This window comes from Oncorhynchus clarkii, chromosome 6 (genome assembly GCF_045791955.1).
Source record: "Oncorhynchus clarkii lewisi isolate Uvic-CL-2024 chromosome 6, UVic_Ocla_1.0, whole genome shotgun sequence".
NCBI classification, from domain to species: Eukaryota; Metazoa; Chordata; class Actinopteri; order Salmoniformes; family Salmonidae; genus Oncorhynchus; species Oncorhynchus clarkii.
This window is the reverse complement of record NC_092152.1, coordinates 88,951,864-88,966,677: the sequence shown is the minus strand read 5'-3', so window position 1 is coordinate 88,966,677 and position 14,814 is coordinate 88,951,864. Positions and strand designations below refer to the sequence as shown.

Here is a 14,814-nt window from a genome sequence, read left to right as displayed (position 1 = left end):
ATCAAGCATCAGAGGAGAGGGGATCTTAAGGAAGTCCTGTGTTTGTGTGAAAGAGAGAGAGAGAAATAGAGGGAGAGAAATAGAGAGAGAGAGAGAGAGAAAATAGAGAGAGAGAGAAAGAGAAAATAGAGAGAGAGAGAAAATAGAGAGACAGAGAAATAGAGAGAGAGAGAGAGAGAAAAGAGAGAGAGAGAGAGGGAGTTGAGAGAGAGAGATTAGAGACAGAGAGAGAGAGAGAGAGAGAGAGAGAGAGAGAGAGAGAGAGAGAGAGAGAGAAGAGAGAGAGAGAGAGAGGGAGAGAGAGAGAGAGATTAGAGACAGAGAGAGAGGGGAAGGAAACACCACATAAAGAGACAGAAGAGAGCCCTTCCTGGAACTCTCCAGTCCTCTCTGACTGCCACCGCTCACTGAGGGAGAAAGACAGCAGTGTTTTAAAGAGGAACAGAGTACCTGGTTGTCATTCTGCTGAGGGCTGAGACAAACAGAGGAGAAGAAGACATGTCTGGTCATTTACTAAGGAGAAACTCCAGCAAGGAAGGTCTGCAGAACCTGCTCAGGTACGAGAAGTGGCGCTTTGATACTCCTTCTGCCAGGTGTTGGTGTTTGTTGGTCCTTCTGCCAGGTGTTGGTGTTTGTTGGTCCTTCTGCCAGGTGTTGGTGTGTGTTGGTCCTTCTGCCAGGTGTTGGTGTGTGTTGGTCCTTCTGCCAGGTGTTGGTGTTTGTTGGTCCTTCTGCCAGGTGTTGGTGTTTGTTGGTCCTTCTGCCAGGTGTTGGTGTGTGTTGGTCCTTCTGCCAGGTGTTGGTGTTAGTTGATCCTTCTGCCAGGTGTTGGTGTGTGTTGGTCCTTCTGCCAGGTGTTGGTGTGTGTTGGTCCTTCTGCCAGGTGTTGGTGTGTGTTGGTCCTTCTGCCAGGTGTTTGGTGTGTTAGTTGGTCCTTCTGCCAGGTGTTGTGTGTGTGTTAGTTGGTGTTTCTGCCAGGTGTTGTGTGTGTTAGTTGATCCTTCTGCCAGGTGTTTGGTGTGTTAGTTGGTCCTTCTGCCAGGTGTTGGTGTGTGTTAGTTGGTGTTTCTGCCAGGTGTTGGTGTGTGTTAGTCCTTCTGCTAGGTGTTGTGTGTGTTAGTTGGTGTTTCTGCCAGGTGTTGGTGTGTGTTGGTCCTTCTGCCAGGTGTTGGTGTGTGTTGGTCCTTCTGCCAGATGTTTGGTGTGTGTTGGTCCTTCTGCCAGGTGTTTGGTGTGTTAGTTGGTCCTTCTGCCAGGTGTTGGTGTGTGTTAGTTGGTGTTTCTGCCAGGTGTTGGTGTGTGTTAGTCCTTCTGCTAGGTGTTGTGTGTGTTAGTTGGTGTTTCTGCCAGGTGTTGGTGTGTGTTGGTCCTTCTGCCAGGTGTTGTGTGTGTTAGTTGGAGTTTCTACCAGGTGTTGGTGTGTGTTGGTCCTTCTGCCAGGTGTTGTGTGTGTGTTAGTTGGTGTTTCTGCCAGGTGTTGTGTGTGTTAGTTGGTGTTTTTGCCAGGTGTTGGTGTGTGTTAGTTGGTGTTTCTGCCAGGTGTTGTGTGTGTTAGTTGGTGTTTCTGCCAGGTGTTGGTGTGTGTTGGTCCTTCTGCCAGGTGTTTGGTGTGTGTTAGTTGGTCCTTCTGCCAGGTGTTGGTATGTGTTAGTTGGTGTTTTTGCCAGGTGATGGTGTGTGTTAGTTGGTGTTTCTGCCAGGTGTTGGTGTGTGTTAGTTGGTGTTTTTGCCAGGTGATGGTGTGTGTTAGTTGGTGTTTCTGCCAGGTGTGGTGTGTGTTGGTCCTTCTGCCAGGTGTGTTTTCTGGTTGTTTATTGATGCTAATTAGATGTAACTGACCATCAGGTGTTCTGGGATGTAGCAAACTTCATATGTGATGTCTGTTACTGGGAGGTGAAACCTTCATATGTGATGTCTGTTACTGGGAGGTGTAACCTTAATATGTGATGTCTGTTACTGGGAGGTGAAACCTTCATATGTGATGTCTGTTACTGGGAGGTGAAACCTTCATATGTGATGTCTGTTACTAGGAGGTGAAACCTTCATATGTGATGTCTGTTACTGGGAGGTGAAACCTTCATATGTGATGTCTGTTACTGGGAGGTGAAACCTTCATATGTGATGTCTGTTACTAGGAGGTGTAACCTTCATATGTGATGTCTGTTACTGGGAGGTGTAACCTTCATATGTGATGTCTGTTACTGGGAGGTGAAACCTTCATGTGTGATGTCTGTTATTGGGAGGTGAAACCTTCATATCACCACCCTCTGTATCTCCATTCTGTGGTTCTGTGGAAAGTGGTTCAACGTTGACATGGTAGAAAAAGTAGCACATTCCTACTGCTCACTAACGTCTGAAGGGACGGCTTTATTAACCAGACACGTTAACAGTGTTCTTCTTGAACAGCAGCCGCCGGTCTCACAGACATTGACTCTACTGCATTCCCAAAGAGACAGTCTGTGCAGCAATTACCGACAACCACTTAATTACTGCTAATGGACAGGAAATTGGTCAAACAATGTTCTGCCCTACAGCACGGTGCCACTTTAGGAGAGCAACTCCTATACATCTCCTATACAACTCCAACTCCTATACAACTCCAACTCCTATACAACTCCAACTCTTATACAACTCCAACTCCAATACAACTCCAACTCCTATACAACTCCTATACAACTCCAACTCCTATACAACTCCAACTCTTATACAACTCCAACTCCTATACATCTCCTATACAACTCCAACTCCTATACAACTCCAACTCCTATACAACTCCAACTCTTATACAACTCCAACTCCAATACAACTCCAACTCCTATACAACTCCTATACAACTCCAACTCCTATAAAACTCCAATTCCTATACAACTCCAACTCCTATACAACTCCAACTCTTATACAACTCCAACTCCTATACAACTCCTATACAACTCCTATACAACTCCTATACAACTCCAGCTCTTATACAACTCCAACTCCAATACAACTCCAACTCCTATACAACTCCTATACAACTCCAACTCCTATACAAGCTGGAGTTAAAACCAGTTCTGATAAACACACACCCCTAAAGAAGACAATAGTGTGACCACTAACTTTACAAAGAGGGAACTATCTACCCCCCTCCCTCATCAACTGGTGTTTATTGTTCTGCTGGAGGTTAAATTGGACCCTCCCTTCCTCCCCCGGGGACCACCCGCCAGGCCTTTGACTGGGGCTCAGGGGTTTGACCTGTTGACCCCTGACCTGGGGGGGGGGGGGTATGTAATAATAATAATAACTTAGTGGGTGTTTGTATTTGGTGAGATGGATCGGCCAATCATCTTCGGAAGAGAGAAGAGAGGTGAGAGAGAGCTGACAGTATTTAGGAAATGGAAATAAATCTCCATGTGATGTATGTTTCTCTCCTGTTTTGATTTGAGGCTGCAGGGTGGTGGAGTCGGAGGGATAAAGATCCCTTTTAGATACAGCAAAGTGATTAATGACGTACGTGACTATCTGCGGCTGTCAATCCAGATAAATAATGAAATTATTATCTCACCTTGTTGATCATAAAGCGAATGTCTAAATGTGTTTTTTTTGCTCAGTTATTTACTCGGACCACCAACAACTACAGTACTGTAGACTATGTGCTGAACTGTTATTTACTCACACCAACAACTACAGTACTGTAGACTATGTGCTGAACTGTTATTTACTCACACCAACAACTACAGTACTGTAGACTATGTGCTGAACTGTTATTTACTCACACCAACAACTACAGTACTGTAGACTATGTGCTGAACTGTTATTTACTCACACCAACAACTACAGTACTGTAGACTATGTGCTGAACTGTTATTTACTCACACCAACAACTACAGTACTGTAGACTATGTGCTGAACTGTTATTTACTCACACCAACAACTACAGTACTGTAGACTATGTGCTGAACTGTTATTTACTCACACCAACAACTACAGTACTGTAGACTATGTGCTGAACTGTTATTTACTCACACCAACAACTACAGTACTGTAGACTATGTGCTGAACTGTTCGGTGAGCTAATGCTTCTCACTGTGTCAAACGAAAGCAAGCAGAAACTCGTTAACGTTTGACACCAGGCCAGTGAAAACAGGGGGAGAACGGAAGATCACCAGAACAGCAACGATCCCCCATCACCACAATGATGAGAGAGTGGTGATAGGACCTCTGTAACAACAGCATCACAATGAGAAGAGAATGGTGATAGGACCTCTGTAACAGCATCACCACAATGAGAAGAGAGTGGTGATAGGACCTCTATAACAGCATCACCACAATGAGAAGAGAGTAGTGATAGGACCTCTGTAACAGCATCATCACCATGAGAAGAGAGTGGTGATAGGACCTCTATAGCAGCATCAACACCATGAGAAGAGAGTAGTGATAGGACCTCTGTAACAGCATCATCACCATGAGAAGAGAGTGGTGATAGGACTTCCATAGCAGCAGTAAGTCACTCAGCCACTTTTACTGCTTCTTAGCTAATCAGAGAGTAGCTCATCTCTGATCCGTTTTTAACATCTTTGTTCTGGACCAGCCAATCGGTGACAGATTAACAACCCTGGACAACCAATCAGTTGCAAATAGAACACGATCGCAGCCAACTAGGACTCTTCAAGGTCTGTGTCTGCAGAGGGACTTTTAAACTGCCGTTACGCCGTTATTTCACAGGATGACATTCAGCTTAATGGAAGGAAAAATAGCTTGTCCTCAAAACCAGCGGCTGGCTCTGCTTGACTGTTCAGGGTTAGTGACTGGCTCTGCTTGACTGTTCAGGGTTAGTGACTGGCTCTGCTTGACTGTTCAGGGTTAGTGGCTGGCTCTGCTTGACTGTTCAGGGTTAGTGACTGGCTCTGCTTGACTGTTCAGGGTTAGTGACTGGCTCTGCTTGACTGTTCAGGGTTAGTGGCTGGCTCTGCTTGACTGTTCAGGGTTAGTGACTGGCTCTGCTTGACTGTTCAGGGTTAGTGGCTGGCTCTGCTTGACTGTTCAGGGTTAGTGGCTGGCTCTGCTTGACTGATCAGGGTTAGTGACTGGCTCTGCTTGACTGTTCAGGGTTAGTGACTGGCTCTGCTTGACTGTTCAGGGTTAGTGGCTGGCTCTGCTTGACTGTTCAGGGTTAGTGGCTGGCTCTGCTTGACTGATCAGGGTTAGTGACTGGCTCTGCTTGACTGTTCAGGGTTAGTGACTGGCTCTGCTTGACTGTTCAGGGTTAGTGACTGGCTCTGCTTGACTGTTCAGGGTTAGTGACTGGCTCTGCTTGACTGTTCAGGGTTAGTGACTGGCTCTGCTTGACTGTTCAGGGTTAGTGGCTGGCTCTGCTTGACTGTTCAGGGTTAGTGGCTGGCTCTGCTTGACTGATTAGGGTTAGTGACTGGCTCTGCTTGACTGTTCAGGGTTAGTGACTGGCTCTGCTTGACTGTTCAGGGTTAGCGACTGGCTCTGCTTGACTGTTCAGGGTTAGTGACTGGCTCTGCTTGACTGTTCAGGGTTAGTGACTGGCTCTGCTTGACTGTTCAGGGTTAGTGGCTGGCTCTGCTTGACTGTTCAGGGTTAGTGGCTGGCTCTGCTTGACTGTTCAGGGTTAGTGGCTGGCTCTGCTTGACTGTTCAGGGTTAGTGGCTGGCTCTGCTTGACTGATCAGGGTTAGTGGCTGGCTCTGCTTGACTGTTCAGGGTTAGTGACTGGCTCTGACTGACTGTTCAGGGTCAGTGACTGGCTCTGCTTGACTGTTCAGGGTCAGTGACTGGCTGGGCAGTGGGGGATGTGTTAGTTGCTGGCTCTGCTTGACTGTTCAGGGTTAGTGACTGGCTCTGCTTGACTGTTCAGGGTTAGTGGCTGGCTCTGCTTGACTGTTCAGGGTTAGTGACTGGCTCTGATTGACTGTTCAGGGTCAGTGACTGGCTCTGCTTGACTGTTCAGGGTCAGTGACTGGCTGGGCAGTGGGGGATGTGTTAGTGGCTGGCTCTGCTTGACTGTTCAGAGTTAGTGACTGGCTGGGCAGTGGTGGATGTGTTAGTGACTGGCTCTGCTTGACTATTCAGGGTTAGTGGCTGGCTGGGCAGTGGTGGATGTGTTAGTGGCTGGCTCTGCTTGACTGTTCAGGGTTAGTGGCTGGCTCTGCTTGACTGTTCAGGGTTAGTGGCTGGCTCTGCTTGACTGATCAGGGTTAGTGACTGGCTGGGCAGCAGTGGTTGTATTAGTGGCTGGCTGGGCAGCGGTGCATGACAGTGCAGCCCAGGGCCTGTGTCATCCAAAGGGCTGTTTGACAACTTCCAGCTGGCTGGGGGCAGGTTGTAGTGAGGGCTGGCTGGGGGCAGGTTGTAGTGAGGGCTGGCTGGGGGCAGGTTGTAGTGAGGGCTGGCTGGGGGCAGGTTGTAGTGAGGACTGGCTGGGGGCAGATTGTAGTGAGGGCTGGCTGGGGGCAGGTTGTAGTGAGGGCTGGCTGGGGGCAGGTTGAAGTGAGGGCTGGCTGGGGGAAGGTTGTAGTGAGGGCTGGCCAGTTCATCCACAGATCTCTTGGGGAAGGTTACATGTAGAGCAAATGCTGAGTGTGACTTCACTTATGGCCTTGTTCCATCACTCTTTCTCCATCACTCTTGTTCCATCACACACCAGTATGTCACCAGAGTTTATTTGAATGTCGGCTCCTGTGTTCGTTTCTGGGAACCGTGTTTCCATCAGGAGTGTGTGACACTAGAGACTTGAGGTGAGCAGAATCAACAACCTCTGTATCATTAAGACAGTTACTATGGGAGAAGATGTTAAAAACCCCATGTTCACTGTTAGCCCGTTGTGATGTAAACGCCAGATGAAAAGTAACGGTGGCCTGGAGACCCCAAGTCAGAGCAGTTCCGCTGGACACATGGCTCAGTGAGACACGGGCGCCATACATGGAAACAGAACAGTCTGAGCCTTCAGGTGGAAACTCGCTCAGTGAGACACGGGCGCCAGACATAGAAACAGAACAGTCTGAGCCTTCAGGTGGAAACTCGCTCAGGGAGACACGGGCGCCAGAGATGGAAACAGAACAGTCTGAGCCTTCAGGTGGAAACTCGCTCAGGGAGACACGGGCGCCACAGATGGACACAGAACAGTCTGAGCCTTCAGGTGGAAACTCGCTCAGGGAGACACGGGCGCCAGAGATGGACACAGAAAGGTCTGAGCCTTCAGGTGGAAACTCGCTCAGGGAGACACGGGCGCCAGACATGGAAACAGAAGTCTGAGCCTTCAGGTGGAAACTCGCTCAGTGAGACACGGGCGCCAGACATGGAAACAGAAGTCTGAGCCTTCAGGTGGAAACTCGCTCAGGGAGACACGGGCGCCAGAGATGGAAACAGAAGTCTGAGCCTTCAGGTGGAAACTCGCTCAGTGAGACACGGGCGCCAGACATGGAAACAGAACAGTCTGAGCCTTCAGGAAGAAACTCGCTCAGGGAGTCCACAGATTATTGTCATCTGGACTGAGGCACTCATGATGGGGGCTAGGTGGAGGGTGGAGGGAAGTTAGTCATGTCCTTCTGGAGTGGATTTACAGTAATTCATGTACAAAAATCATATGCGTCTGACGTCTCCTTCCCCCAGACTAGAGTTAGGTGGGCTATCAGACTATAGATTAATATCACAGATTATAGATTAATGTCTCCTTCCCCCAGACTAGAGTTAGGTGGGCTATCAGACTATAGATTAATATCACAGATTATAGATTAATGTCTCCTTCCCCCAGACTAGAGTTAGGTGGGCTATCAGACTATAGATTAATGTCACAGATTATAGATTAATGTCACAGAAATCTGACTATAGATTAATGACACAGATGTCAGAATATAGGTTAATGTCACAGATATCTGACTATAGATTAATGACACAGATTATAGATTAATGTCACTGATATCAGACTATAGATTAATGTCACAGACATCTGACTATGGATTAATGACACAGACATCTGACAACAGATTAATGTCACTAATATCAGACTATAGATTAATGACACAGCTATCAGACTATAGATTAATGACACAGATATCAGACTATATATTAATGGCACAGCTATCAGACTATAGATTAATGACACAGATGTCAGACTATATATTAATGTCACAGATTATAGATTAATGACACAGCTATCAGACTATAGATTAATGACACAGATATCAGACTATAGATTAATGTCACATATATCAGACTATAGATTAATGAAATTGATATCAGACTATAGATTAATGTCACTGATATCAGTATATAGATTAATGTCACAGATTATAGATTCATGTCACTGATATTAGACTGTGGATTAATGTCACTGATATCAGACTATAGATTAATGTCACAGATATCAGACTATAGATTAATGTCACAGATATCAGATTATAGATTGATGTCACTGATATCAGACTATAGATTAAAGTCACAGATATCAGATTATAGATTAATGTCACTGATATCAGACTATAGATTAATGTCACAGATTATAGATTAATGTCACTGATATCAGACTATAGATTAATGTCACTGATATCAGACTATAGATTAATGTCACAGACATCTGACTATAGATTAATGTCACTGATATTAGACTGTAGATTAATGTCACTGATATCAGACTATAGATTAATGTCACTGATATCAGACTATAGATTAATGTCACTGATAGCAGACTATAGATTAATGTCACTGATATGAGACTATAGATTAATGTCACAGATTATAGATTAATGTCACTGATATCAGACTATAGATTAATGTCACTGATATCAGTATATAGATTAATGTCACAGATTATAGATTAATGTCACTGATATTAGACTGTAGATTAATGTCACTGATATCAGACTATAGATTAATGTCACAGATATCAGACTATAGATTAATGTCACAGATATCAGATTATAGATTGATGTCACTGATATCAGACTATAGATTAATGTCACAGATATCAGATTATAGATTAATGTCACTGATATCAGACTATAGATTAATGTCACAGATTATAGATTAATGTCACTGATATCAGACTATAGATTAATGTCACTGATATCAGACTATAGATTAATGTCACAGACATCTGACTATAGATTAATGTCACTGATATTAGACTGCAGATTAATGTCACTGATATCAGACTATAGATTAATGTCACTGATATCAGACTATAGATTAATGTCACTGATAGCAGACTATAGATTGATGTCACTGATATCAGTATATAGATTAATGTCACAGATTATAGATTAATGTCACTGATATTAGACTGTAGATTAATGTCACAGATATGAGACTATAGATTAATGTCACAGATTATAGATTAATGTCACTGATATTAGACTGTAGATTAATTTCACTGATATCAGACTATAGATTAATGTCACTGATGTCAGACTATAGATTAATGTCACTGATATCAGACTATAGATTAATATCACAGATATCAGACTATAGATTAATGTCACTGATATGAGACTATAGATTAATGACACAGATATCAGACTACAGATTAATGTCACTGATATTAGACTGTACATTAATTTCACTGATATCAGACTATAGATTAATGACACAGATTATAGATTAATGTCACTGATATCAGACTATAGATTAATGACACTGATATCAGACTATAGATTAATGTCACTGATATCAGACTATAGATTAATGTCACTGACATCAGACTATAGATTAATGACACAGATATCAGACTATAGATTAATGTCACTGATATCAGTATATAGATTAATGTCACAGATTCTAGATTGATGTCACTGATATTAGACTGTAGATTAATTTCACTGATATCAGACTATAGATTAATGTCACTGATGTCAGACTATAGATTAATGTCACTGATATCAGACTATAGATTAATGTCACAGATATCAGACTGTAGATTAATGTCACTGATATCAGACTATAGATTAATGTCACTGATATCAGACTATAGATTAATGTCACTGATATCAGACTATAGATTAATTACACAGATTTCAGACTACAGATTAATGTCACTGATATCTGACTATAGATTAATGACACTGATATCAGACTATAGATTAATGTCACTGATATCAGACTATAGATTAATGTCACTGATATCAGACTATAGATTAATGACACAGATATCAGACTACAGATTAATGTCACTGATATCAGACTATAGATTAATGTCACTGATATCAGACTATAGATTAATGTCACTGATATCAGACTATAGATTAATGTCACTGATATCAGACTATAGATTAATGACACAGATATCAGACTACAGATTAATGTCACTGATATCAGACTATAGATTAATGTCACTGATATCAGACTATAGATTAATGTCACTGATATCAGACTATAGATTGATGACACAGATATCAGACTACAGATTAATTTCACTGATATCAGACTATAGATTAATGTCACAGATATCAGACTATAGATTAATGTCACTGATATCAGACTATGGATTAATGTCACTGATATCAGACTATAGATTAATGTCACTGATATCAGACTATAGATTAATGTCACAGATATCAGACTATAGATTAATGTCACTGATATCAGACTATAGATTAATGTCACTGATATCAGACTATGGATTAATGTCACTGATATCAGACTATAGATTAATGTCACTGATATCAGACTATAGATTAATGTCACAGATATCAGACTATAGATTAATGTCACTGATATCAGACTACAGATTAATGTCACAGATATCAGACTATAGATTAATGTCACAGATATCAGACTACAGATTAATGTCACAGATATCAGTGGCACCTCACTGACCAGACCTGTTTCTGATTATGATACACTAACACACAGCGTGTACCAGAATCCAAACAGAATGTACTTTTTGCTCAGGGACATGTTTGCATTGTGCATTTCGAATCAGGGCAAATTGTGTTTGAGTAAAGCAAAGAGTCCGTTACAATCCAGAATCGTTACAATGCCGACGTCGCAACTTCTTACCCTTGGAGGGTACTTCCTTCTATTCTCAGTGCTTTGCTCACGATTGCTTGTTTCAAACTTTTATTCCGTCCCGTATTGTGACAGAACACTTCAATGGCTTAACAATGTCGGCTAAAGCTAAATGACTAAAGCCAAGTTTCATCATTGCAGTTCATTGACTCTCTACTGTCTACTGTCTGTCTGTGAGGTTCGAGGTTGTTGCTGTCTCACAAACAGGAGAGTGATTTGACGGTAGTCGTGTAGCAGCCCCGCGGCTGTATCACTGCCTGTCTGGTTCAGTTGCTTTAGCCATCTGCGTCACCTAGTGATGACATCATCAAAATGACATTGAAGGGTCTGGGTTCACGTCCTGGTGTCATGGACTAGACGTAACATAGAACATGTAAATCCGGGGGAAAACTCAAATTAGTAAGATATGTTATGTTATGTTTGGTATAAGACAGATGGTTACTTACAAAAAACAAAGGTAATGTTATTGGTTGGGGTGGATGGGTAGGCATTATTATTATCTGACCCTGCTGGTCATCTATGAACGTTTGAACATCTTGGCCATGTTCTGTTATCATCTCCACCCGGCACAGCCAGAAGAGGACTGGCCACCCCACAGGGCCTGGTTTCTCTCTAGGTTTCTTCCTAGATTCCTGCCTTTCTAGGGAGTGTTTCCTAGCCACCAGCACGATGGCTAGGAAACACTCCCTGAAAGGCAGGAATCTACACCTGCATTGCTTGCTGTTTGGGGTTTTAGGCTGGGTTTCTGTACAGCACTTTGTGACATCGGCGGATGTAAGAAGGGCTTTATAAATACATTTGATTGATGTATATAACGCGAACATCTAGCAACCCAAAGGTTGTGAGTTCAAATCTCATCAAGGACTACTTTAGGTAATTAGCAATCTTTCAACTACTTGCTATTTTTAGCTACTTTGCATTTACTTAGCATGTTAGCTAATGCGAATTGTAATTCATAACACATCATACTAAATGGATTGTCTCGGGATTTACGTATAGAATAATATGAAATGCTCTGAGACCAGGTTGCAGCGGGTTCAATGGAGTCTTTTATGGCTGGAACTTCCCTAACGGAGATGACATCATCTGGGGGAGAAACACACACACACACACACACACACACACACACACACACACACACCCTCCTGCCCTCTCCACCACCCCTCTCAATCTGTCTCCCAGACCTCGACTGTCTCCATCTCCCCCGAGCGGAAGAATTGACACGCCTCAGATAGAGTTTTACCCGTCAAACCCAGAGCACACGTGTCATAACCCAGGGACGCACAAGTCATTATGTAGTATGAGAGAAAATGCTGATAGAAGGGACATCCTCAACATGGAAAGGGTTGGGAAGAGTTGGAAAGGGTTGGAAAGGGTTGGGAAGAGTTGGTAAGAGTTGGAAAGGGTTGGGAAGAGTTGGAAAGGGTTGGGTAAGAGTTGGAAAAGGTTGGGTAAGAGTTGGAAAGGGTTGGGAAGGGTTGGAAAGGGTTAGGAAGAGTTGGAAAGGGTTGGAAAGGGTTGGAAGGGTTGGAAAGGGTTGGAAAGGGTTGGGACGGGTTGGAAAGGGTTACTATGAGTTGGGATGTTGCTATAGACTTGGTTGTGGAAACAATAGTGCGAAAGGGAAAGGTTGGTCTTCACAGTATGTTTTCCTGTTCTCTTCTGTTCTCCCACAACCACATCTCTACTCTAACTAGCATATGCTGCTACACTGTGGGTTTTACACTGAGTGTACAAAACATTAGGAACACCTGCTCTTTCCATGACATAGACTGACCAGGTGAATCCATGTGAAAATCTATGATCCCCTTATTGATGTCACTTGTTAAATCTGCTTCAATCAGTGTAGATGAAGGGGAGGAGACAGGTTAAAGAATGATTTTTAAGCCTTGAATCAATTGAGACATGGATTGTGTGTGTGTGCGCCATTCAGAGGGCAAGACAATAGATTGAAGTGCCTTTGAAAAGGGTATGATAGTAGGTGCCAGGTGCACCGGCTTGAGAACTGCAACTCTGGTGGGTTTTTCACGCTCAACAGTTTCCCGTGTTAATCAAGAATGGTCCACCAACAAAAGGACATCCAGACAACTTTTTTTTTAAACTGTAGGAGGCATTGGAGTCGACATGGGCCAGCATCCCTGTGGAAGGCTTTCGACACCTTGTAGAGTCCCCGTGGAAGACCCTGTGGAAGGCTTTCAACACCTTGTAGAGTCCCTGTGGAAGATCCTGTGGAAGACCCTGTGGAACGCTTTCAACACCTTGTAGAGACCCTGTGGAAGGCTTTCAACATCTTGTAGAGACCCTGTGGAAGGCTTTCGACACCTTGTAGAGTCCATGACCAAGATGAATTGAGTCTGTTCTGAGGGCAAAAAGGGGCCGCAACTCAATGTTAGGAAGGTGTTCCTAATGTTTTGTACCCTCAAACTCTCTTTTGGCAGTGAATGACCTCCTCTGGCCATAGAGAATACATGGGTGGTGGTGGTTTTATCAGTATACACTGTACAGTACAGTCCTGGTGGCATTATGAGATTATGAGGTTTACACAGATTAAAAGTGCACTATGCAATAATTACTGCTTTTCAATGGTCATTTTAATTAGGATTAAGGACCCACATGAATAAGGATTGTGGCTTTAAATGTTTAATTCCTCTTGTTTGTCTTATTGTTTGGAGACTGAGACTGAGACTGAGAGGTACCTCTGTTTGTTGCTGTGCTGGCCACTTCATACTTCCTGCTCAGACTGGCCAATCCCAGGCCAGATCCTCAGGTGACCTATTTTGGCTGGTGTGATCCTGTGGTGACCTAGGTTGGCTGATGTTTTTTCAGTAGCATACAGCTCTCTAACACAGTAAAGACTTTAGGGCTTATTTTCACTGAATATAGTTATCAGAGTGACTGAATATAGTTATCAGAGTGACTGAATATAGTTATCAGAGTGACTGAATAGAGTTATCAGAGTGACTGAATGGAGTTATCAGAGTGACATTTCAATTGACATAATATGGCGGGAATGTCACAAGCCGAGCGAGGGTTCGGTTGACATTCTTGCTTCGCATCTCAAAAGTATCCTGTAGATGTCACAGTAGCCTCTAGCCAGGAAGCTAAGCATTGCAAACTATTCTACTAGCTAGCTACTAGCTAATGTTGAGCAAGCAAATCTTCATGCATCTACCATATTACACTTGAATAATGCAACAAATCACAAGTATGTTCAGACAATTTAAAAGTTTATTTTCTCATCTGTACACTCATTGCATTTTTAGCTTCAAGACAAAAGCATATAGTTCCTGCTAGCTAAAGCTAACGACAAAAGCATATAGTTCCTGCTAGCTAAAGCTAACAACAAAAGCATATAGTTCCTGCTAGCTAAAGCTAACAACAAAACCATATAGTTCCTGCTAGCTAAAGCTAACAACAAAACCATATATTTCCTGCTAGCTGAAGCTAACAACAAAAGCATATAGTTCCTGCTAGCTAAAGCTAACGACAAAAGCATATAGTTCCTGCTAGCTAAAGCTAACAACAAAAGCATATAGTTCCTGCTAGCTAAAGCTAACAACAAAACCATATAGTTCCTGCTAGCTAAAGCTAACAACAAAAGCACATAGTTCCTGCTAGCTAAAGCTAACAACAAAAGCATATAGTTCCTGCTAGCTTAAGCTAACAACAAAAGCATATAGTTCCTGCTAGCTAAAGCTAACAACAGATCTTCATCAATCAACGTTAGTGTATAAAAAAAGTAATGCCCACCCCTCTAATACGAATATAAAGAACAGCAGGCCTGCCTTAAAACATTACAACAAACCAT

At 43.0% G+C, this 14,814-nt stretch overlaps 1 protein-coding gene across 3 annotated transcripts in view; it reads left to right on the top strand.

Moving 5' to 3' along the window:
• The first annotated feature begins 305 nt into the window (after positions 1 to 305).
• The window catches only part of LOC139411779 (non-muscle caldesmon-like), a 72,355-nt gene continuing 57,846 nt past the window's right edge, over positions 306 to 14,814 (top strand). For all 3 annotated transcript variants that reach the window (XM_071158520.1, XM_071158519.1, XM_071158518.1), the window contains exon 1: positions 306 to 557. In XM_071158520.1, coding sequence (XP_071014621.1) covers positions 499 to 557 — 59 coding nt within the window. In that variant the 5' untranslated portion in view covers positions 306 to 498. The remainder of the gene's footprint in view (positions 558 to 14,814) is intronic.